This window comes from Ahaetulla prasina, chromosome 1, assembly GCF_028640845.1.
Source record: "Ahaetulla prasina isolate Xishuangbanna chromosome 1, ASM2864084v1, whole genome shotgun sequence".
NCBI classification, from domain to species: Eukaryota; Metazoa; Chordata; class Lepidosauria; order Squamata; family Colubridae; genus Ahaetulla; species Ahaetulla prasina.
Genome location: NC_080539.1, coordinates 23840452 through 23863587, shown reverse-complemented (window position 1 = coordinate 23863587; position 23136 = coordinate 23840452). Strand labels below are relative to the sequence as shown.

At 43.1% G+C, this 23136-nt stretch overlaps 1 protein-coding gene across 1 annotated transcript in view; it reads right to left on the bottom strand.

Annotated features, from left to right (window-relative positions):
* The window catches only part of LOC131188726 (kelch-like protein 12), a 99584-nt gene extending 77330 nt beyond the window's left edge, over positions 1–22254 (bottom strand). The window contains exons 1-4 of the mRNA XM_058164212.1: positions 22161–22254; positions 20796–20874; positions 18624–18851; positions 16415–17711 (exon numbers count right to left, since the gene is read on the bottom strand). Coding sequence (XP_058020195.1) covers positions 16415–17711; positions 18624–18851; positions 20796–20874; positions 22161–22254 — 1698 coding nt within the window. The remainder of the gene's footprint in view (positions 1–16414; positions 17712–18623; positions 18852–20795; positions 20875–22160) is intronic.
* Between the last annotated feature and the right edge of the window lie 882 nt (positions 22255–23136).

Below are 23136 nucleotides of genomic sequence, written 5' to 3'. Positions count from 1 at the left end.
GCGAACCCCCAGCAGCCCACCCCTGGATAAGATACATATGTATCTCACCTCTGGACTGGGAAGATTAAATACAGACTACTCTTTCATCTTTCCTTGGCCAGTTCATAACTAAATACAGTTAAATCTTAATTTAATGAGCTTCCATTCAGCAGAATTCATACGCAACAGATCAAATTTTTATTCACACGTTTCCCCCCCCCCACACACACACAAATAATAGTGATTTGCATCCAAGATAGTCTGAACAAGGCACTGCAATCCGCACTGATTTTATGCCATTCTTCGCAATTTACATCATTTGCTGTAATTTAAATTGCTGTTCTGGTTTGAGCAACGAGAACCTATGGGTTTTTTTAACCAGGCTTTCTCCCAACTTTTGGCAGGTCTCTTGAGTTCATCCCAGTTTGGAACTCTGGCTTTGAAAGAAAAATCTGCTCAACTAAGAGGTGGCACTCTCTGTAGTAGAGACATCACAGGACAGCTGGAGGGAGACTCCCCCCCCCACACTTGACGGCACCTGGTTGTTCATAATCTTCTGTTTGTCAGACTATTTTTAAACATGGGTATTCCAGTCTTTCAGAAGGGCACTCAACCCATATTCAAAAGCATTCTGAATAATAGATGACAGGTGCAGCCAGGCAGCATAAGCCAACCCTCCAGCTTCACCACAGTTTCCTCCAGTACTGACTGTCACCTGTTAATTAGACAAAATGTGGAATGAGTGAACAGAGCAGAATAACAGGAGTTGGAAGGGACCTTGGAGATCTTCTATTCCAACCCACTGCTTAGGCAGGAAACCCTAAACCACTTCAGACAAACAGTTATCCAATCTCTTCTTAAAAACTTCCAGTGTTGGAGCATCCACAACCTCTGGAGGCAAGTTGTTCCACTGATTCATTGTTCTAACTGTCAGGAAAATTCTCCTTAGTTCTAAGTTGCTTCTCTCCTTGATTAGTTTCCACCCATTGCTTTTTGTCCTACCCTCAGGTGCTTTGGAGAATAGCTTGACTCACTCTTCTTTGTGGCAGCCCCATAGATATTGGAACACTGCTATCATGTCACCCCTGGTCCTCCTTTTCATCAAACTAGACACACACAGTTCCAGGAACCATTCTTCATATGTTTTAGCCTCCAGTCCCCTAATCATCTTCGTTGCTCTTCTCTGCGCTCTTTCTAGAGTCTCAACATCTTTTTTACATCATGGTGGCCAACACTGGATGCAACATTCCAAGTGTGGTCTTACCAAGGCATTATAAAGTGGTAACGTGTTACCCTGAAAATAAGACCATGTCTTATACTTTTTTGAACCCTAAAATAAGTGCTTGGCCTTACTGCCATGCACAAAAAGCCCAAGTGGGCTTATTATCAGGGGATGTCTAATTTGGGGGGAAACAGGGTATTAACACTTCATGTGATCGTGATTCTATCCCTCTATTTATGCAGCCTAGAACTGTGTGGGCTTTTTTGGCAGCTGCTGCACAAGGCTGGCTCATATTTAAGTGATTGTCCACTAGGACTCCAAGATCCCTCAATCTTGGATCTTGTTCTTTTATATATATATATAGATATAATTTTTTAAATATAAATAAACAAACATTTAATACATCAGTCATTCCTTCTGTGTGACATCTTGGTGTTTTCTTCATGGCTCCATCATTTTGTTGTTTTTTCTTTCTTCATTTCAATTTAATCTATTACCATTTTTTTCACAAGTACAATATTCTAATTATACCATTTTCTTACATAACTATCAATTGCTTATCTATATCTTTGTTCTAAACCAATGGTAAAATTGATCCCATATCTTAAAATATTCTGAATCCTCTCTTTCTTTGATCATCAAAGTTAATATATTCATGTCTGCACAATCTAAATTTTTTTTAATAACTTCTCCTTCCAGGGGTATTTTCTTTGTTTTTCAGTTTTGTGCAAAAACAATTTGTGCTGCTGTTATTACATATATAATCAAATAAATATGTTCTTTACTGGTTTTCTCTGGAAGGATACCCAATAAGAACAGCTCCGGTTTTAAATCAGTGTGTTGGGTCATTTCTTCTAACCAAACCTTTATTTTAATCCAATACTTTTTAGCTTCTGAGCATGTCCACCACATATGATAATAAGATCCTGGTAACTGGTGACATTTCCAACATTTAGCTGATTTATCTTTAAACATTTTTGCCAATTTTTCAGGAGGCATATGTCATTATAAAACATTTTATATTGATTTACATGTTAATTTGTAGTTCCTCTCCCATAACTGTTGCCATTTATCTAGATCTATTGACTATCCGAAATTTTGATCTTGTTCTAACAGATCGCTAAATCTGCTGGTTAACAATTTACCATTTACCCAAACTTGCCTCTTCCTCATCCCCATCCTTGGATAAAAGGAGTGGTAGTTCCCTGTGTGCTGACATTAGTTGGAAAGGAAGCGAGTTCTCCTTCCTTAACCTGATCTGCATAAAGTAAATGAGGACACCACCTTTGGAAAGTAGCTTACCTGGCAGGTGAAGGAGTTGGCAATGGGGCAATAAATTTTTATTCCAGAATAGATTTATGTTGTCTCAAGGACTGATCAATAGCACTAACTCGGCTGTGAGGGGAAAAAATATATCTCTTCTCCTGAGCTTGCAAAAGAGCTATCTTTCATTATTGGGCCTCTGTGGTCCAAAATATGAGCAAATTTGTGCACACCAAGCAGTTTACAAGCTATTTATTATGTGATTGTCTTTGCTGTGCTTTGCAATTTTCCGGTCCTTACTCCTCACACTCACCTATGTCCAGTGGTGGGTTTCAAATTTTTTTACTACCAGTTCTGTGGGTGTGGCTTGGTGGGTGTGGCATGGCTTGGTGGGCGTGGCTTGATGGGCATGGCAGGGGAAGAATACTGTAAAATCTCCATTCCCTCCCCACCCCAGGGGCAGGATACTGCAAGAATCCCCAGTTCCTCCCAATCAGCTGGGAATTGGGAGGCAGGCGGGGCCAGTCAGAGGTGGTATTTACCGGTTATCTGAACTACTCAAAATTTCCTCTACCAGTTCTCCAGAGCTGGTCAGAACCTGCTGAAACCCACCTCTGCCTATATCCCATCTGCATCTTTTGTGTTATAGGGCAGTTAACTATTGGTGCTTTTATTATATACCATATCATTATATGGGTGTTATTCAGTCTCCTTCCATTGTACTCTAAATATAAAAGGTTTTAAAAATAGGGGGAAAGCAAAAACTGAATAGTGTAGCTATTTTCTTTGATTTCTCCCTCTCCATCTGACAGCTTGTCCAAATTAATGTTATAACCCTGGCAACTGAAGGTTGAGGAAGGCCAGTGAGTTCCAAAATAAACAAGGATGGGTACTCTGTAGCCCACAATGCTTAATTGCATTTTAGTAACTCAGCACTTTGGGTCTCTGCACATGTTCAAGGTAGCATGGTCATGGGTGCTACAGAGGAGGGAAGAGCTCTTAAGGTCAAACATCTTTTTAAAATGCCCTCTGTTCTATCCAAGGCTGGTTAAAATGTAAAGACTATAAGAAAGAGATCACAAATGCCTTGTTATGGCTCCAGCCACCCCCCAGCCCTGGCCCCCTGCCAGAAAGTGACTCAGAGTGAGGGGGAAGGGCCGTCAGGGCTCCCCTCTGCAGGACCAGCCTCTCTGGCTCAGCTCCAGGAGCCAAAGGCAGGCCAGGTGGAGGAGGTGACGAGGCCTCTGTCTCCTGTATCTCCCCCCGCCCAGGCAACGCTTCCAGACCCAGCTGTAGACAATCAGTCCTGGTTAGATCCCAGGTTTCGTAGACAAGAGAGGCGGGAACAACAAAAGAAGGGGTGGGGCAGGCCTAGAGAGTGCTGAGTCACGGGGCCACACCCCACAGGGTATAAAAGCAGGAGGGGCTGCTCTACTACTTCGTGACGGACAAAACAAACTGACTGGAGAAAACTTGAGCTGAACTATTTGACTGAGCATTTGGCCTGGATTGCTGTTTGTTCCTGACTTCCTGCTTGCTCCATTAACGAGCTTCTGTGACGCCGGCATCAGGGAAGATAAAGAAAACCTTGGCAGACGATCACTGGTTTTCTGCCAGAGCTGATAGCTGCCGTGGACTAAATTGCTGGCTAATTGAGTCAGTTCACGTGTCTCCCGAACTGAGATGGTGGGGGGAACAGAACATGCCTGGACATCACTTTTCACTTTTCACTGTTCAATTTTGGCAACAGCTATAGCAGTTGGAGATACTGTATGGGTATGGTGTCCACCTGGCCCTAGTCTTTTCTGCCAGGTTTGGAAATACAAGCCTTTTAGATAGAATAGCACTTAGACTTATATACCACTTTTCAGTGCTTTCCAGCCCTCCCTAAGCAGTTTACAGAGTCAGCGTATTGCTCCCAACAATCTAGGTCCTCATTTTACCGACCTTAGAAAGATGGAAGGCTGAGTCAACCATGAGCCAGTGAGGATCAGGGTCCTTGCAGTGATCTGAATTAGCCTGCAATACTGCATTCTGACCACTGTTAAAATTGTGGCTTGAGATATAATCCTATCTAAAATTACATGTCTAAATTAATAAATATGTTTGATCCCAGTATGTTGCTATGTTTTATACATGTCAACTGGCATTTAAAGGGAGAGGTGGTCAAAATTGGCCAGTTGGTGGACATAGCATCCCAATGCAAGTTCTGCCTCTTTTAACGTGTCAGCCCCTCCCCCTGGAGATGGCATTTATGGATATTCTTATTCTCTGGGTATTTCCTGCATCAACATCCTCTTTTAACAACCCCATAATCCCTTGTGGGGTGGAGTCTGGGCAATTGAATGGAGCTGAGTGTTTACTGGCCGGATGCCTTTCCTGTCACCAGTGTAGAGTTTTTTTCAGCAGATATATTCTCAGTGTGCCCAGAGAGAGAGAAATATCTACCTCTACCTAGGATTGAACTCACAGCCTCCTGATTGTGAGGTGAGAGCTCCACCTCTATTTATTTATTTATTTATTTAGATTTTTATACCACCCTTCTCCCGAAGGACTCAGGGTGGTGTAGGCCACCGCACCACTCTCTGGGTATTTCCTGCATGTTTTTCCAAAATCAACTTTGATATTTTTTTTCCTTTCATGGGCAGGAATCTACAAGAAATGAACAAATAGGGCAATGCTTGACCAAATCCAAAATCAATGGAATCCGGCAGCCTGTTTTCCATAATAGCTAATGGCAGGCTTTGAGAAGATGACTCTCTCACTGATATTCTTTGGGCCATGAAACCAGAATGCAATAGTAAGAAGCTTCTTGTTCTGTCTCCGTCCTCACTCTGGAGTAACGAGCTGGCCTTCAGCCAGTGGATACACGGCTCTTATCAGTCCTGGCCGGGAAAACGCAGTTCAAACAGATTAAGACTTCAGCTCACTTCGACACGGTTCAGCTAATTTGCTTCCCATAGAACTGAGAGCTGTCCCAAAACTCTTTATATATCCTGTGGGGTGGGGCTCCTGCCCCACCCTTCCCTTTAATGACACCGCCTCTCTAATCTTCTGAAGCATGGCTCGATCCAGGCTTGATTGTTATGGTTATCAGCTGCATCTGCAGGTGTAGCCTGAGGAAGGGAGGAATCAGGAGATGTTGGCGTCATTATGTCCTCCGACTGGCCTGGTTCTGGCTCCTGGAGCCGGGCCAAAGGAATCGGTGGTCCTGAGGTAAGCCTTACCAGCCCTTCCCCCTTACTCTCAGAGTCACTTTTGGGCATGGGGCCAGGTTCGGAGGCTGGAGCCACAACACTTCTGAACCAAGATGAAGTTGATGGATACCGCAATGAGTCACCAGGAATAGTAGGGCTATGCAGCAATTCGGATTCATAGGAAAAAGAGATATTTCACGAGAAGAATCCTCAACTCCTCTAGCCGCAATAGAATACCTTATGCCACCAGACTTGAAATTTTGGGCTTAGATAACTTAGAACGATGCCGCCTTTGGTATGACCTAAGCATAGTACATAACATTATCTGCTACAATGTCCTACCTGTCAATGACTACTAAGCTTCAACCACAACAATACATGAGCACACAATAGATACAAACTCAAGGTAAACCGCTCCAAACTTGATTGCAGAAAATAATGACTTCAGCAACAGAGTGGTCAGTGCCTGGAATGTACTACCTGACTCTCTGGTTTCTTCCCTCAACCCTCAAAACTTTAATCTTAGACTGTCCACTGTTGACCTCACTCAGGGGTGAAATCCAGCAGTTCTGACAGGTTCTGGAGAACCGGTAGTGGAAATTTTGAGTAGTTCAGAGAACCAGCAAATACCACCTGTGGCTGGCCCCAGAGTACAGTGGGAATGGAGATTTTGCAATATCCTTCCCCTGGAGTGGGGTGGGAATGGAGATTTTGCAGTATCCTTTCCCTTCCACGCCCACCAAGCCACGGCCACAGAACCGGTAGTAAAAAAATTTGGATTTCACCGCTGACCTCGCCTCATTTCTAAGAGGTCTTTAAGGGGCGTGCATAAGTGCACTAGCATGCCTACCGTCCCTGTCCTAATGTCCCTTTTTACTCGTATCCTTTTCATGTATTCATAATCATGTTTATACTTTTATCTGTTATATTACATATGCTTGACAAGTAAAATAAATATAAATAAATAAATAAAAAAGAGGCTTTGCAGAATGCGTGGCTGCACAGGGAGCTAAGAGCAGCAACCTTCAAATTATTTAAAAAACAGATTTGTTTTCCTCAACAGGTGCTTACATGTATATCAACACACACTCAGAGCAGGGGTGAAATGCTCCCAGTTCGGACTGGATCGCCCGATCCGGTAACGATGGCAGCGGGTGGTTCGAGCTGGTAGCAAAAATCACTGCCCCCCCTTCCCCCCGCATTTTTTCTTTGGCTGAAAAAATGCTTTTAAAAGTAAAAGAAAAGCCTCTGATGATCGCGCGGCTCAGCTGGGATTGTCAGAACCTTTTCAAAGCATTTTTTCTTCAAGTTCTTTGGCCGAAGAGGCTGTAAAAAAAAAAGCTTTTAAAGGGTTCTGATGATCAGGCAACTCAGCTGGGATCGTCAGAACCCTTTCAAAGCATTTTTTCTACAACCTTTTCGGCCGAAGAGGTTGTAGAAAAAATGCTGTTAAAAGTAAAAAAAGAGAAAAGAATTGGCCACGCCCATCCAGTCACATTACTCCCCCCCACCAAGCCATGCCCACAGAACCGGTAGTAACAGATTTTACATTTCACCCCTGACTCAGAGCCATGTTTTGTCCCTTGGATCTGGGTCTCTGCGCAGCCCTAATTGGTAGGCATCTCTTCCCTGGATTTGTCTCAATGCTTTGGCTTTTTAAAATGGCATCTTCAGAGTTGGAAAGGAAACAAAGATAAGCCAAGGACAGGAAGCAGAAAGTGCTTCATTAGTTATAAGTTCATGGCTAATGAACACATTAGACAAAAAAAGCAATGTATGTATTTGTAAGACGAGTAAATGGGAACCAATGGGAATAACCTCACCAGTAAAATACAGTAAAATCAGATGAAGTGTTTTTATATCTGTATATAAAGAGTAATAATAAGAGAGACAATAGCATTGAGTAGTTCTCTTTATAGTCCCCTAAAGAACCAGGCACTCCAGGCTAAATTAAATTTAAATCCATTGTCTTCTGATAACAGCATTTAGCAACTTTCTTGGACAATTCAGAGAACTGTCTTGTTAACAAGAGGTGTACAATCTCAGATTTAGGCCAGCGGGTACATATGGCAAGAAGGGCTACATCAGAACAAATTTACAATCCAGATGTAATGGGCAGTTCAGGAGAATGTGTGCAATTGTTTCAGTGACTACTTCCAAACACAAGTAGTAATTATTTAAACAGGGTATGTTATTTAACGGTCCTTCCACAAACTTTGATTAAGTGTATTCTCTGTGGAGAAACTATCTCTTTAAAAGTTATGGGAATAGCAAGGGAGTTGAGATAAAAATGAATGTCTATTGAGTTGAGAGGTCCCATAAGAGAGCATTTGATATGGCTTTCTTCCAGGAAGTGTGGAATTTGTCAATAAGAACAAGTTGGACAAAAGAATTGCTCCCCAAACATAATTTCAACCAGACAGCACATTTGTATGCAAGCAATTATAGAAAGAGATCCTAATTCAAGTTTCAGTAATGCATTAGAGATGGATTGGGAGAATGAAAATGGTTCCTGTAAATCTACACTGAATTCAATCAAGGGATGTTATAACTCTATAAGGGCAGAACAGCACTTCTGTAGAGTAAAGGTCAAATTATTTAGTAAAATCAGTTTAAATGCCAATGGGAAGGTGTTGTTGCTTTTATGGCAACATCATATTTGGAATAGGGTTTCCCGATAGGTAGATTTCGCAATCCATGTGAGCCAAATGTCACCCTAAGTTTATTATTATAGATACTAGAATAGTATAGATACTTTCAATCACAAAGTTGGAAGGTTATTTAGACCATCAACCCAACTTCCTGCTGAATTCAATAATCAACATTAATTTATTTATTTTTTATTTATTTTATTTGTCACTATACAATATTTAAGCATATATATAAGTATGAGTATGTAATAACTATATTAATTGGATATAACGAAAGGAAACAATAGGACAGGAACGGTAGGCATGCTTGTGCTCTTATGTACGTCTCTTACAGACCTCTTAGGAATGGGGTGAGGTCAATAGTAGACAGTTTTTGGTTGAAGCTTTGGGAATTTTGGGAAGAGATCACAGAGTCAGGTAGTGTTGTGTCTTGTCCGCTCTCACCGCAGCCGGGGTCTGCTTATCTGCTCCCGAACACGGAGGAATGTATGCCTCCTGGCCCCAGTTCTGGCTCCATGCCCAGACAAGCTGCAGAGGAGGGGGCACCTCCCGGTCCCAGCCCTGGCTCCATGCCCAAGCAGGCTGCAGAGGAGGGAGCATCCCCCGGCCCCAGCCCTGGCTCCATGCCTAGGCAAACGGAGCAGCTAGACCCCTCCCCCTCCTCCACAGCATGTGAGCCTGAGGAAAGTTTACTTCCAACAACAGCTGATTGGAGTGACCCTCGCATCAGAAGATTGGATAGGCGGAGGCAACAGAAGGAAGGGAGGGGCAGGCCTTAATGAGTGCTGAGTCATGGAGCCACACCCCATGGCCTATATAAAGGATCTGCTTTCTGGCAGTCTCTGAGTCAGGCAAAGTCGAACTTATCTTGCTGAAGTCACTTACTGGTCTCCTGCCTGCTCTGAGGACTTTGCTAGGACTTTGGGCAGAGCTGCAGAGGCAAGCCTGATTCGGATTTCCCTGACCCGGCCGTTAGCGGAGGAGTGGGACACGACAGGTAGTTTATTCCAAGCATTAACAACTCTGTTACTGAAGTCACATTTTCTGCAATCAAGATTGAAGCGGTTAACATTAAGCTTAAAGCTCGTTTATTGTTGCAATTGAAGCTGAAGTAGTCTTCGACAGGAAGGACATTGTAATAGATGATTTTATGAGTTAAACTCAGGTCATGTCGAAGGCGGCGTAGTTCTAAATTTTCTAAGCCCAGGATTTCAAGTCTGGTGGCATAAGCTATTTTGTTGTGTTCAGAGGAATGGAGAACTCTTCTTGTAAAATATTTCTGGACATGTTCAATTGTATTGATGTCAGAAATAATGGTATGGGTTCCAGACAGTCGAGCTGTATTCAACATTAATGCACGCCTACAGAGGGTTGTCCAGCTTGTGCTTGGATGTGTCCAGTGAATGATGGGCCATCCACCTCTCTGGGTTTTACATTTTACTACCAAACTGCTCTTACTATTAGGAGTTTTCTTCTAACGTTCAGTCAGCATCTATCTTCTTGTAATCTAAATCTATTTTTCTATGTCCTAAACCCAGGAACAGTAGAGAACAGACAATGACCTACTTTTGTGTGACATTTTTACTGATCAATATTTCTTTTTTGAAAAAAAAAACTGTTAAAGGCAATGCCGATGCAATGCAAATAAGTGGAAAAGAAGCTGATGCGTAAGAGATTTTTATCTTCTGCACTTAAAAATTCACGGGGATGATTACCGTAGCCATGAAACAAAGAATTGCCTGCTACCTGAGAGAAGGCAATGATAAATTTAGACAAAACATTGCATTACCGATAATGCAAAAGCAAGAGTAATTGGAGAAGATCCTAATGGGAATTTAGAAAACAGTAACATGAGGCTGAGAAAAGACAAAGTGCCCATGGCAGGAGTATACAAAAATTTAAAGAAAGTGTTGCTAACAGTCTGTCCAAATAAAATGAAGTCAATTATACCACGAAGAATTAGAAGAGGTGGAACTGAATAGCAGTCCTATTCTTCCTTCACTATCCATACCTAGCTTCTCTTCTTCTTCTTGTACCATATCCATCATCAGACATTGGCGAGCGTGTTGATTTCTCTTCCCAAGAGAAAATATATTTAAATTCTTTAAATTTTCTTCATAGGACTTAGTTTCTAAACCTCTTGATCATATTCATTCCCCCTTCTCTGCATTTGTTCCATTCTGACTGAATTCTCATGCCCCAAAGTAGACACAACACTCAAGGTCTGACCAATGCATGCAAGAACCTGGGGACAGCCAACCCTTTCTGTATACTTGGTGCTCCATCAATGAGTTTCCGGCTGGGGAATTCTGGGAGTTGAAGTCCACAAGTCTTAAAGTTGCCAAGTTTGGAGACCCCTGCTTTAAATCATTACCCAAACATTCAACTCCTGGCTACATGTGGTCTCCAGAAGACGTTTTGTGGCTTGCAACAATACTTGGTTAATGTTGCGTGATACTGTCCAGGAAGACATTGGCATCCAGCCTGAAGCAGATCTATCAAGAGGTAGGCTTGGTTAGCCAAAATGACAGAGTTGGTGCTAACCAGGGGTGAAATTCAATTTTTTCCCTACCAGTTCTGTGCGTGTGGCTTGGTGGGCATGGCAGGGGAAGGATATTGCAAAATCTCCATTCCCACCCCACTCAGGGGCCAGCCAGAGGTGGTATTTGCCGGTTCTCCCAACTATTCAAAATTTCCGCTACCGGTTCTCCAGAACCTGTTAGAACCTGCTGGATTTCACCCCTGGTGCTAACCCTAGGAACCCCTGCCTACTGTTGTACTTGGTGGGTGCTGTCAGTGGTCAGACACTGTTATCAGGGAGGTGAAGCTTGGCCAGCCACAGGAGGTGAATTGGAGCAGGGGTCTCCAACCTTGGTCCCTTTAAGACTTGTGGATTTCAACTCCCAGAGTCCCTCAGCCAGCAAAGCTGGCTGAGGGACTCTGGGAGTTGAAGTCCACAAGTCTTAAAGGGACCAAGGTTGGAGACCCCTGAATTGAAAGATAGTGACCAAGGAGGAATGCCAGCTCTGACCATCTCCCTATGATGGTCAATAAACAAGCAAGAAAAAGAAAAGAAGGATTCTGCAAGAAAAAAGACAGAAGAAAAGGACCAACAACAAATTAACAAAGATAGATGGAAAAAATATCTACAGTGTTTTCTGAAAGGAGAGTATTGAAAAGGAAAAGCTGGACTCAGGTAGCTTTTAGTGGGATGGGTTTCTTAGGTTATATCTTCTTAAGTATGATCTTGAGTCTGTCATCTGCACCTATATAACTGTCTGGTTTGGTTCTGCAACCCAACAAGACAGACACAGACTTCAGAGGATAATTAGAACTGCAGAAAAAACAATTGCTACCAACCTGCCTACCATTGAGGACCTGTATACTGCACGAGTCAAAAAGAGGGCTGTGAAAATATTTACAGACCCCTCACATCCTGGATATAAACTGTTTCAACTCCTACCCTCAAAACGACGCTATAGAGCACTGCACACTAGAACAACTAGACACAAGAACAGTTTTTTCCCGAAGGCCATCACTCTGCTAAACAAATAATTCCATCAACACTGTCAAACTATTTACTGAATCTGCACTACTATTAATCTTCTCATAATTCCCATCACCAATCTCTTTCCATTTATGACTGTATGACTGTAACTTGTTGCTGGCAATCCTTATGATTTATATTGATATACTGACCATCAATTGTGTTGTAAATGTTGTACCTTGATGAACATATCTTTTCTTTTATGTACACTGAGAGCATATGCACCAAGACAAATTCCTTGTGTGTCCAATCACACTTGGCCAATAAAGAATTCTATTGAAAATATATTACATATCAGCCCAGTAATAAAACCAAATGATTAATGAAAAAATATACCAGCTAATTGGCCAAAGTGAAAAGGCTCTGTCTACCACAATATTTCACTATAAAGTTTTTTTTTAAAGAGTTAAGTTAATAGTATACTGTGCCGCTTTTTGTTTTGTTTTGTTTTTGGATTCACTAAAGGAGTTGGTGGATGAAAAGGCTTCATTGTGGCAGCTCTCAAGCTAATGAAGCAGATCTTGAAAACATCAAGTTGAGAAGCGGGTTTTAGTCTTCACATAAAGTTTAAATTGTAATCCCACAAATTCTCAGCCTTCAGTCCTTGCCTTTAGTCCCAGATCCGATTGGTACTTGGAAATCCAGGCTACAGTCTAGACTGGGAAGCTTTCAGATTTTGGCACCTTTGGAGGTGTAGAATAAATCCTGTGTCATCCCCAGAGATTTGTCCAGAAGGATCAATGGGCAACATCTTCTACATTTCTAAATGCTGCAGATTTATCCCTCTTCCACTTTTACATTGCTTTCCTGAATCACTGTAAGGGACAACAGCCTTTCTGGACAAGAAAATGCAGAACGTAAAGCCTGCCTGAGAAATCTAAATCCCATTTTTTGTGAATTTCCAATTTTAGGGCGATATGTGAAGCTTGGGAGAATTTACACTTTCTGCTCTTCCTTTTCATAGATTTCGAAGCCTCAAGCAGGAACGTCTCAACATCTGCTAGCGAGGAGAGCTAGGACTTGACTCACTGAAATCTATCCAAGCAGGGATCATGTATCCCATCCTCTGAAAGGTGAGCACTTAAAGTTTTGTGAGAAAAAAGGAAGAGTTCTGCTTGACTCAAATGATGAGCTAGAAAAGAAAGAATACTGCATATGTGTGGTCATGAACACTTCCTTTTGGTGATTCCGTCCCCCCCCCAAAAAAGTCTACAGAACTAATTGCAGAGCTGTAGCAAGAGAAACGTTGCTGTTTCCAAGGCAACTGGACCCAAGCTATCTCCTCTTATCCCATCCTATTTGGTTGGCTAGTTAGGCAGAATACAGAGAGGATACACAGCCAGATAAGCCTGCCTTCATGGGTGCATCCCATGGGAAATAACACAGCTTGGATGAATGTTACTTGCTTTCTCATTAAGGGTGGGTGGGTTTCTTCATGCTCTGCATTTCACTCCTTATGAATTCTAGTGCCTTAAATCCTCTCTATTTCCAGAATCTGGGCTTGAATGTCATTTAGGTAACTAAAACAGTGCCTGACACAAACAGAAGAGGGAGATGACGGGTTTAGGGACCTGTGAACATGCATAAAAATAGGAGGGGGGGGGGAGCGTAAGAGGGAATCTCACTGCAAAGTGACCCAGAAAACATTTTCGGTGTTCATGTTTATGTCTGGCACTGGACAACAATGGAGAAAATTGTGGGATGGAGTGTTTTGCTTTCCCAGATTAGCTTGGAAAATCTCTGCCCCGAATTCACTCTTTCAATCCACCTTTTTCTTTACTCTTCATGTGCAGAGATGTAATACAGTATTCAGGGGTGGGCTTCAAAAATTTTAGCAAGGGGTTCTCTGCCTGGTTGCTGGGTGGGTGTGGCCATGGTGGGCATGGCCTAGTCAGCCTCCTGCACCATGGCAGGGAGGGCGTTTTTGCCCTCCCCGGGTTCTGGAGGCTTTTTTTGAGCCTCCAGGAGGGCAAAAATGGCTTCCCCAGGCTCCGGAGGCCCTCTGGAGTCTGGAAATGGACTCCTGGGAGGGGTGGGCAGGGCGGGGCCAGTCAGGAGTGGGATTTGGAGGTTCGCCGAACCGCACAGAATCTTAGCTAGAGGTTCTCCTGAACCCCAGCAGCCCACCCCTGACAGTATTGATAATGTGCTACAAAAAACAATGGTGTTGAGAATGTGGTAGGTTTGCCTTCCGTACAAGCGAATCTTCTTCTTAGTACTGTATTATTGACCTAGAATTGGATGTGAGGACATCACAACCAAAGTAATCCTCAAAAAGCTAGTGGGATGACTCCAGTGGTTTTTGAACTCATTCACTCTTCCTTAAGGGCTATTAAATTAGGGTCTTCAAATAGACAGAATTCATTCTGAGGCAGTACAGAGGTGATCTGGATTATTTATTTATAAGAATTAAACCTGTCAAACCAGGAGCCTATGAGTTCTAGTCCTGCCTTACCCATGAAAGCCGTCTGGGTAACTTTGAGCCAGTCCAATCACTCTCTCTCAGCCTAACCCACCTCACAGGGTTGTAGTTGTGGGTGAAAGAGGAGGAGGAGGAAGGACTGTTACATTATATATATTTGCTGCCTTGAGTTACTTATGAAATAATAAAGGTAGGAGAAAAATCTAATAAATAAAAATACACGTGAAATGGGTCCAAGTCCCGTTTCATAGGTTACCAGGATCCAAGCTCTGCAAGACAGCATTAGTAGAAACTATTGTATTGAAATCAAGTATGTGCTTACGCCACATATTGGTTTATTGCAGTGCCCAAATAGCAATCTTGGGGTGTGGGGAGGGGGGGGCATGGGAGAGAATCCAAGTGAACTTCTAAGAACAAAAGAGCAAAACCCTGCCCTATGGAATAACAAGGGATTCTAATACCAGGCCATTTGCAGCACAAATCCAGGAGAAAAAAAAAACATGACCAAAAGGTATTTCAGAACAGTTTTAATACAGTTCTAGATCAATGAATATCCAGTCATAGCTAGCATCTACTTTGGTTCTGCTACTTGAGTCTTTTTTTAAGCTGACCACACATAACTAAAGCGAGGTCAGCATGTTATGTTATAATGCCGGCAGAAAAATGCCTCGCTTCAGGAAGTATCCGCCTGGATCTCTTGGGCAAGTTTGCCTATCACGAAACAACCAAATGGGAAACAAGTAAATGATTCCTGGCAGATGCAGCTTGATCTCCAGGCCAATATTCTACAAGCCCACAAACAGGCAAAGAGATTAAAAAAAACTAGCACAGACCAGAATTGTTTCTCTGCTACCTGCCGTGCATTGAATGCATAACTTTAAATTTGATCCCTCTGCCTCCTTCCCTAGATATGGGGAAGGAGCAGGCAGCATGGAATAAAGGAACAGCTGCAGCTGCTTGTCATCCCCTATCAAGATGACTATCACAAAGGCGAGTCGGTAGCTGCTGGTTATAGTAAAGGAAGCAGAGACATCATTGGGGCAATCAGCTGTCAGAAATGCTGCTTCTGTTCAGAAGCTTTAAGATTTGGCCCTTTGCCTGGCTCCATCCTTTTCCATGGTGATTGATCCAGTCTTTTGCTTCTCCCCGTATAAACTTCCGCTGTTAGCAGACTTTGCACTGTGTGTGGCTCAAGGCATGAAGATCAAAGACTCTGCCATCTCCTATTTCTTTCTTGCTCCTTGGCTTTTCTAGCCCTGTTGTTTTCAGTGTTCTCTATGCATCTTCCATAGCTATTTTGCAAAACTCTCTTAGTTCTTTGACACAATTTTGTTTTGCCTTCGGATCATTCCCTGGGTGGAAGAAGGGCCTAGACTGGGCCTAGGACCTTCTCTGAAGGACCCTTTTCTGGGCAATGTAGGACTCTTATATAATATTTCACACGGTGCACTAAAAATACCTAAAGCAAAACAATGCATCAGGAAGTGGAATATTAGCTGGTTATCTAGTGCAGTCTGTACACAATTTTGAAGCCTGATAAATAACAGACTGAAGTACGGTTAGAGCTTCTAATGGTTGGCTGAAGTTTTACATTTCAGAGAATATTTATAAACCGGAAAATACAAAACATCCAAATGTTCAGCAGTTTCCCTGATTTTCCACATCCTGCAGTGATTTGAGTGTCAGTTTGACTGAGATAGAAGTAGTAAACTCACCCAGAGAATTGAGGCAAGATCTACAAAACGTTGGGTTGCAGAGGCAAAGATTTGGAGAAATCAAGGAGATAGAAAGGGGAATGATGAGAGTCAAGAATGACTTGTTCAAGTCAAAAGCGGTAGTAGAAGCTGATTTGGTTGGCCATAGAGGAAGTTTGAATTAATTCTGTGATCTAAGATAACCACCAGATATTTGCCTTCCGGTCTCTCCTTTTAAATATTAGTTCGCTTGTGAAAAACAGCAGCCATGGTTGCCAAGTAGGTGGGATGCCATGTAGCATACCTAACTGCACGTTGCGTGCTCTGTTACTGCTGTGGCAGATCCCCTATGAAAGATGCTGAGGATATGTTTCCGAGGCACTTTAAGTGGTATGCAGCCAAACCCAAATGCCCCATAATTAGGATCAGGTAGGCTTGCTGAGCACTGGGTCCAGGAGTTTTGGCCTGGTTCCCAGAAAAGGATAATGCTGGAATAACGGTTGTTGCTGTCCCCTCCAAAGACATAGATCCTCTTCCTCCAGCAGGCAACACCAGGATAAGAGATAGCTATGGGAAGCAATGGGACAGTGATGTTAGGATTGGTTGTCCCATCTCTGAGCAAGCAAATGCAACGCTGGGTGAAGTGACGGATTCCTTGAGCATCCTCTCCAGAGAGCCCACCAACCACAAAGATGTTGTTGCCCAATGTGACAGCACTAGCTTCATAAAATTCCAAGGCTGTGGGGATCTGGGACCAGGCTCCTGATATGATGTCATAAACCAGGAATCCCTTGTGGGGAACTGGCAAGTCAGAGTCACCCATCTCTCCACCAATGAGATACAGTTTGCTCCTGAGTGCGGTGGAAGCAAAATAGGACAGTGCAAAGGGAAGGCTAGAGATGGTCATCCATTCTTCTTGCTCCAAGTCATATGCCTCTGCACTTATCAGTGTCCCTGTAGCATCCCAGCCACCAGCAACAAATAGCTTTTTCTTGCATACGAGAAAAGCATGCCAAGCTCGCCCTGCGGACATGGAGGGGAGCTGGGACCAGCAGCCCCCAAGAGTATCATATACAAGTAGGTTGTCAGAATACGAACCATCTAAATGCTGCCCACCAGATATGTAGAGTTTATGGCCCATGGAGGTGCAACTGGGAGATGTCACTGATTTCAGGTCAGGGAGCTGATCCCATTGATCAATGGAAGGGTCAAAGAAATGCACGTGAGAATCCAACTTCTCATCCTCAAAATTGACTTCACTCCATTTTGGGAGACCCACGCACACCATTCCTTCATGATACATGCCATGCCTCAGCCCTCTACTTGCCCACAATCTTTCTTCCACACTAAGCTCCTCCCAAGGGAGACGCACACACTCATAAAATTCTTCGGTTTGAGCCCGGACCTCAGCAAGTTCCTCTGGGGTCAAGAGAGGAAGACGAACGTAATCCATAAGTGCTGCAAACTTTGGGAGACGCTCAGCAAGATTATAGGTGACCCAACGGCGCACAGCTTTGTACACAGTCAGTTCGGAGTCCACTGCCAGGATATCTGAAGCAATAATAGTAATCAGGATACCAACATCCAAGTACAAGAAAGCAGGAAGCTCTGAGAGGTGCTCAAAGTGAAAAGCAATGTAACTTGATGTTGAGTGGAGGAGAGGTCGGTGATTGTGGGAATACGACAGCACGTAAAGCTCTAGACAATTCTCCATGGAAATCCTTTCTCTGAGAAATCTATAAAGAACAAGAGAGAGGATCTAATAGACTTTGGTAAAAATGAACCTTGGACGCTCAGTCTCGTTTCGTGTAATTGCTTGTTACATTCTGATTAGTTTCGTTTTTATTGCATTTTGTTGTACTTCTCTAAGTAATTCTGATACTCAAAGGGCAGGGCACATATCTTTTTAATAAAAAATGATGAATGAAAAGGAAGTAGACAAATTAGGAAGATCTGTAAGAGGTATTGGATGTGATTGATAGAACCTTTAGCAACAAAAATACAGATTCCTACAAAATGGTGTGGTCTCCCAAACGGATTTTGTCATGATATAAGAAAATAGCACTAGCAATAGCACTTAGACTTACCGCTTTGCAGTGTATAAGCAGGTATATATTGCTTCACAGTACTTTACAGCCCTCTCTAAGCGGTTTACAGTGTCAGCCTATTGCCCCCAACAATCTGGGTCCTCATTTTACCCATCTCGGAAGGATGGAAGGCTGAGTCAACCTTGAGCCTGGTGAGATTTGAATTGCCAAATTGCAGACAGCTGGCAGTCAGCAGAAGTAGCCTGCAGTACTGCACTCTAACCACTGCGCCACCATGGCTCATACGGTGGCAAAATAGCAATTAAACAGAGTCTGCTGGTATCCTAGAGTAGTCAAGCTGGTATTGTCCAGAAATCTGGGTTCCAATTCCCCTCAGTGCCAACTAGTTTGGCCAATAATACATGGGATTGTATGTGTGGTAGCTCAATATTTCCAGAAGTTACCAAAATACTGGTATTTCTGGGCAATGCCCAGAAGCAAGTTTTCATGTAGAACTATTTATCTGGGACACATTAAGGAACAAGATCTTAAGGCCTATAAAAATCATCAATTTCACTGATTCAGACATGTCAATAAACTGATTTAGATTCCTTCCTATACCTGGTGATAATGTCTAGTGCAGAAGTAATCTGAAGTCTACTGGCTGCAGTAAACAGTTCTTCTGCCTCTTCCCCAAGAAGCAGCAATTCCCCAGTGTAGACATAATCCAGGAGGCTCTGGAGGCAAGTGGCAGATAAGTCCATAAGCACAATTTCTCCTTCCCGCGATTCCTTGAAGGTGCTAGTAAGCATGCGCTGGAAATAGAGGCTGACCGAAGCTAGGAGTATTCTGAAGGAGAATAGAAGAAGAAGAAAGAGAAGTAATCATTGTGGAAAAGTGCATACTCTTTGCAAGAAAATTGTTCTAGTTTAATTCACAGTATCTCCAAGATCTCAAAAAGCAGGATTAAGAAAGACTCAGCAGAGATCTTCCAATTGGTCTAAGTTGCGGGCTACCATAAGCTAGAGGGAAGAGTAATTGCATTCAGTATAGGGCTTTATATTCTCCATATTGTCATGAGTTATTTTCTGTGGGCCAATTTAACTTTGGTGGGCTCTTCGTGGATAGATCCTCTAACAAATCTGAGAAGCCAGTGAGTATCTGGATGTTGTTTGAGTGATTAAAACTGGATGCAGTATTCCAGGTGGTCTTACTAAAGATTTATAAAGTGGTACTAATACTAATACATCCTGAAGATGAAACTGAAATACTTTGGCCACCTAATGAGAAAGAAGGACTCACTGGAGAAGAGCCTAATGCTGGGAAAGATTGAGGGCAAAAGAAGAATGGGACGACAGAGAATGAGGTGGCTGGATGGAGTCACTGAAGCAGAAGGCATGAGTTTAAATGGACTCCAGAGGATGGTAGAGGACAGGAAGGCCTGGAGGAATGTTGTCCATGGGGTCGCAATGGGTCAGACACGACTTCGCAAATAACAACAACAACAACTAATACTTCATGTGATTTTGATTATATGCCTTTGTTTATACAACCAAAGATTATATTAGCTTTTTTGTTTGCTGCTGCACACTGATGGCTCTTATTTAAGTGATCATCCACTAGGACTCCAAGATCCCTCTCACAATTAATGTTTTTGAATGACCTACTTCATTTCAACATCAATAATGAGTTTCCCCTAAATACATCATAAGTTATTACTAGAGCCAAACATTATTTTACTAGTTTTTATTCAAGTGGATTAAAGAAGACTAAATTTATTTCAAAGAAGAGAACTTTGAAATTCTCACTGGTGCCATGTACTATTTTTACATTAATTAGGAAGTGGTGAAAAAGTATGTCCAAATATCATAGTTTTCAATGGTCAACCATCTTTTAGTGACCTGCAGTGCTTCCAATGTTGGATTCAAATAATTTAACAACCGGTTCTCTGCCCTAATGACTGGCTGGGTGGGTGTGGCCATGTTGGGCATGGCCAGTGGGTGAGACAGGCAACACTTAGCCTCCTGCACCCCCCTGGGAGCAAAAAAAGGGCTGGGGGGGGAGGATGCACCGCCCCTTCCATTTTGAGCCTAGTAGGCCTTGCTGCACCCCCCGGGAAGCGAAAATGGGCCTAGGAAGCCACCTCCCCTGTGCCCCATTTTGGGCTTTGTAGGCCTCCCTGCAGCCTCCTGGGAGCAAAAACAGGCCACGGAGGGGATGTATCACCCACCTCTGTGTCCTGTATTGGGCCTAAGAGGTCTCCCTGAAGCCTCCTGGGAGCAAAAACAGGCCATGGAGGGGTGCACTGCACCCTCTGTGCCACATTTTGGGCTGAACAGGCCTCCCTGCATTTAACTGGGAGCCAAAATGGGGCGTGTGGGGACTCCTGGAAGGGGCAGAGTGGGGCCAGACAGCAATTTAACTACCGGTTCGCCCGAACCAGCCCAAACCGGCTGAATCCCACCACTGAGTGTTTCCCACTTCCATCTCAGTTCCTAAATTTAGATTAAATTCCAAAGGAAAAAAAATACATAGGAACTCTTCTTATTTAGGCCTTTTTTTCCAGTTTCAGAGACATGGGCAATTACAGAAGCTTCAAAATGACAGAATGATGTATAAGAAATGAACACTATCAGCAGTAACATCATATTCCCTTTGAGTGCCAAGAGAAGTTTTTAAAAATTCAATCACCTTGAGAATAAGCCAGAAAACCAGAAACAGAAACTGCAAACAACCTCTTTTGCAGAAGCCGTATAGAAGATTTTAATTCATTTATTCACAACAGTTGCCTACCTGTGGCATGGGAACCTTCTTCCATCAGCCACCAGGGTGATATCACAGAGCTGTTGACCCTGGTACAACTCCTTGATGCCTGCAGGGGTAGAAGAGGTGATGCAACTGATTGAAAGGGATTGAGGAAGGAAAAATACGAGATTGTATTTCCACACATCACAAAACAATAGAGCCAGGTTGATCCAGAGATTAAGGCGCTAGCAGGGGTGGGCTTCAAAAATTTTAGCAAGGGGTTCTCTGCCTGGTTGCTGGGCGGCTGTGGCCATGGTGGGCATGGCCCTAGTCGGCTTCTTGCACCATGGTGGGGGGGCATTTTTGTCCTCCCCGGGCTCTGGAGGCTTTCTTCAAGCCTCTGGAAGGGTGAAAATGGCCTCCCCAGGCTCCAGAGCTCCTCTGGAGCTTCCTGAACTTCCGGTAGACCCGTTTTTCACCCTCCCCAAGCCTCTGCACTTACCTGCAACCAAAACAGGCCGCTTGGAGATTCCGGGGAGGGGAGGGGAGGGGCAGGTGGAGCCAGCCAGGAGTGGGATTTGGGGGTTCTCCGAACTGCACAGAATCTTAGCTAGAGGTTCTCCTGAACCCCTGCAAACCCCCAGCAGTCCACCCCTGGGCTCTAGTCTAGAAACCAAGAGATTGTGAGTTCAAGTCCTGCCTTAGGCATGAAAGCTGACTGAGTGACTTTGGGCCAGTCTCTTCCTCTCAACCCAAAACTCACTTCATAAAGTTGTTGTGGAAGAAATAGGAGGAAGGAGTAATAATAGTATGTTCACCACCTTGAGTTATTTATAAAAATAATAAAGAGGTGATATAAATAAATAAGTATATAAGAATATATTGCTGTTGGAAGGGGCCAAGCTTTCTGTTAGTATTTCTTCAGAACACAATACAATCTTGCTGTAGTATGGCATGTTTGCCATTTCATGATATATTAGATTCTAAAAAGTCTTAATTTGAAGGAAGACACATCAGGGTTAAGCTTCTGAACTCTGTTTTATCTTAGAATAAATGAAGCAATTAAAAAAACGTCTCAGTGTGCATTTGAAAGATTCCTTTCTCTAAACTCTGGATTTATGAGAACTTCAGAATATCCAGGACTGAAAGAAACAGATTTCTAGCAAATACCAAGGTCTTGCTAACCAGTAATTATTGACAGTAAAATATTTCAGTACTGGAGTCTTATAAACAGCTTGGGTTCTTCGGCTTGGTTGCTATGCAAACAGATTGACTATCCAAGGGATACAAATGTGCATGTAGAATCACATTTTACACATTGACCGGTATGGAAGCTTACCACTTTCGCCAACACTTGAAAATATTTTACCCTGAGGGATGCAATGGAAACAGTCAGAAATGATCCAACCTTACCCTGCCCAATGGAGCGCCTCAGAGGAGAGTCCTGACTCGAAGTCTCATCTAACTGCATCTCTTTGTCTCTCTGAAAGTCTGTAGCATTAGTCATTGTCCATCTAAAGATATAGAATATTAGGTGCTGCTATTGAGTTTACAAAGCAGGAAGGGAGATTTGTTAGGAAGAGAAAAGAATGCTATCATTTTGATATGTTCGCATAGAGATCCTTTAAGGTAAAGGTAAAGGTCCCCTCACACATACGTGTCAGTCGTTCCTGACTCTAGGGGGCAGTGCTCATCTCCATTTCAAAGCCAAAGAGCCATCACTGTCCAAAGACGTCTCCATGGTCATGTGGCCGGCATGACTAGACACCAAAGGCGCACGGAACGCTGTTACCTTCCCACCAAAGGTGGTCCCTATTTTTCTACTTGCATTTTTTATGTGCTTCCAAACTGGTAGGTTGGCAGAAGCTGGGACAAGTAACGGGAGCTCACCCCATTAGGCGGCAGTAGGGATTCGAACTGTTGAACTGCCAACCTTTCAATCAACAAGCTCAGGGTCTTAGCCACCGCATCCCTTATAGATATCCTTTACATCACCTCTAAAAAAGAGGACCTTTTAAAGAGAAGATATATAAAGCCAGGTACCATCTGCTGCCTTCTGGAAAGGATTTTTTAAATATTCCAACAGTGGTGTGCTTTGCAAAGATTTAACAAAAGCCATGCATGTAACACATGGTGGTATGAACTTAAGATGTCCTGGAGCCAAAAATTGGGTGGTGGGAGCTGTAGGTTGTCTTATATAGACACCCATATCCCCCCCCAGGAGAACCAAGGTGCAAGTATTAAAATCAAATTGTTTACTGTGATAATGTGATTAAAGCTTCAGCCTCCCCCCCACATGTGCATCACTTATCTGATGTGTGCAAAAAAAGAGACGAAGCTCAGTTGTAGAGTCATGGCAGCTTTTCTGACCCATCTCCCCCACCCACAA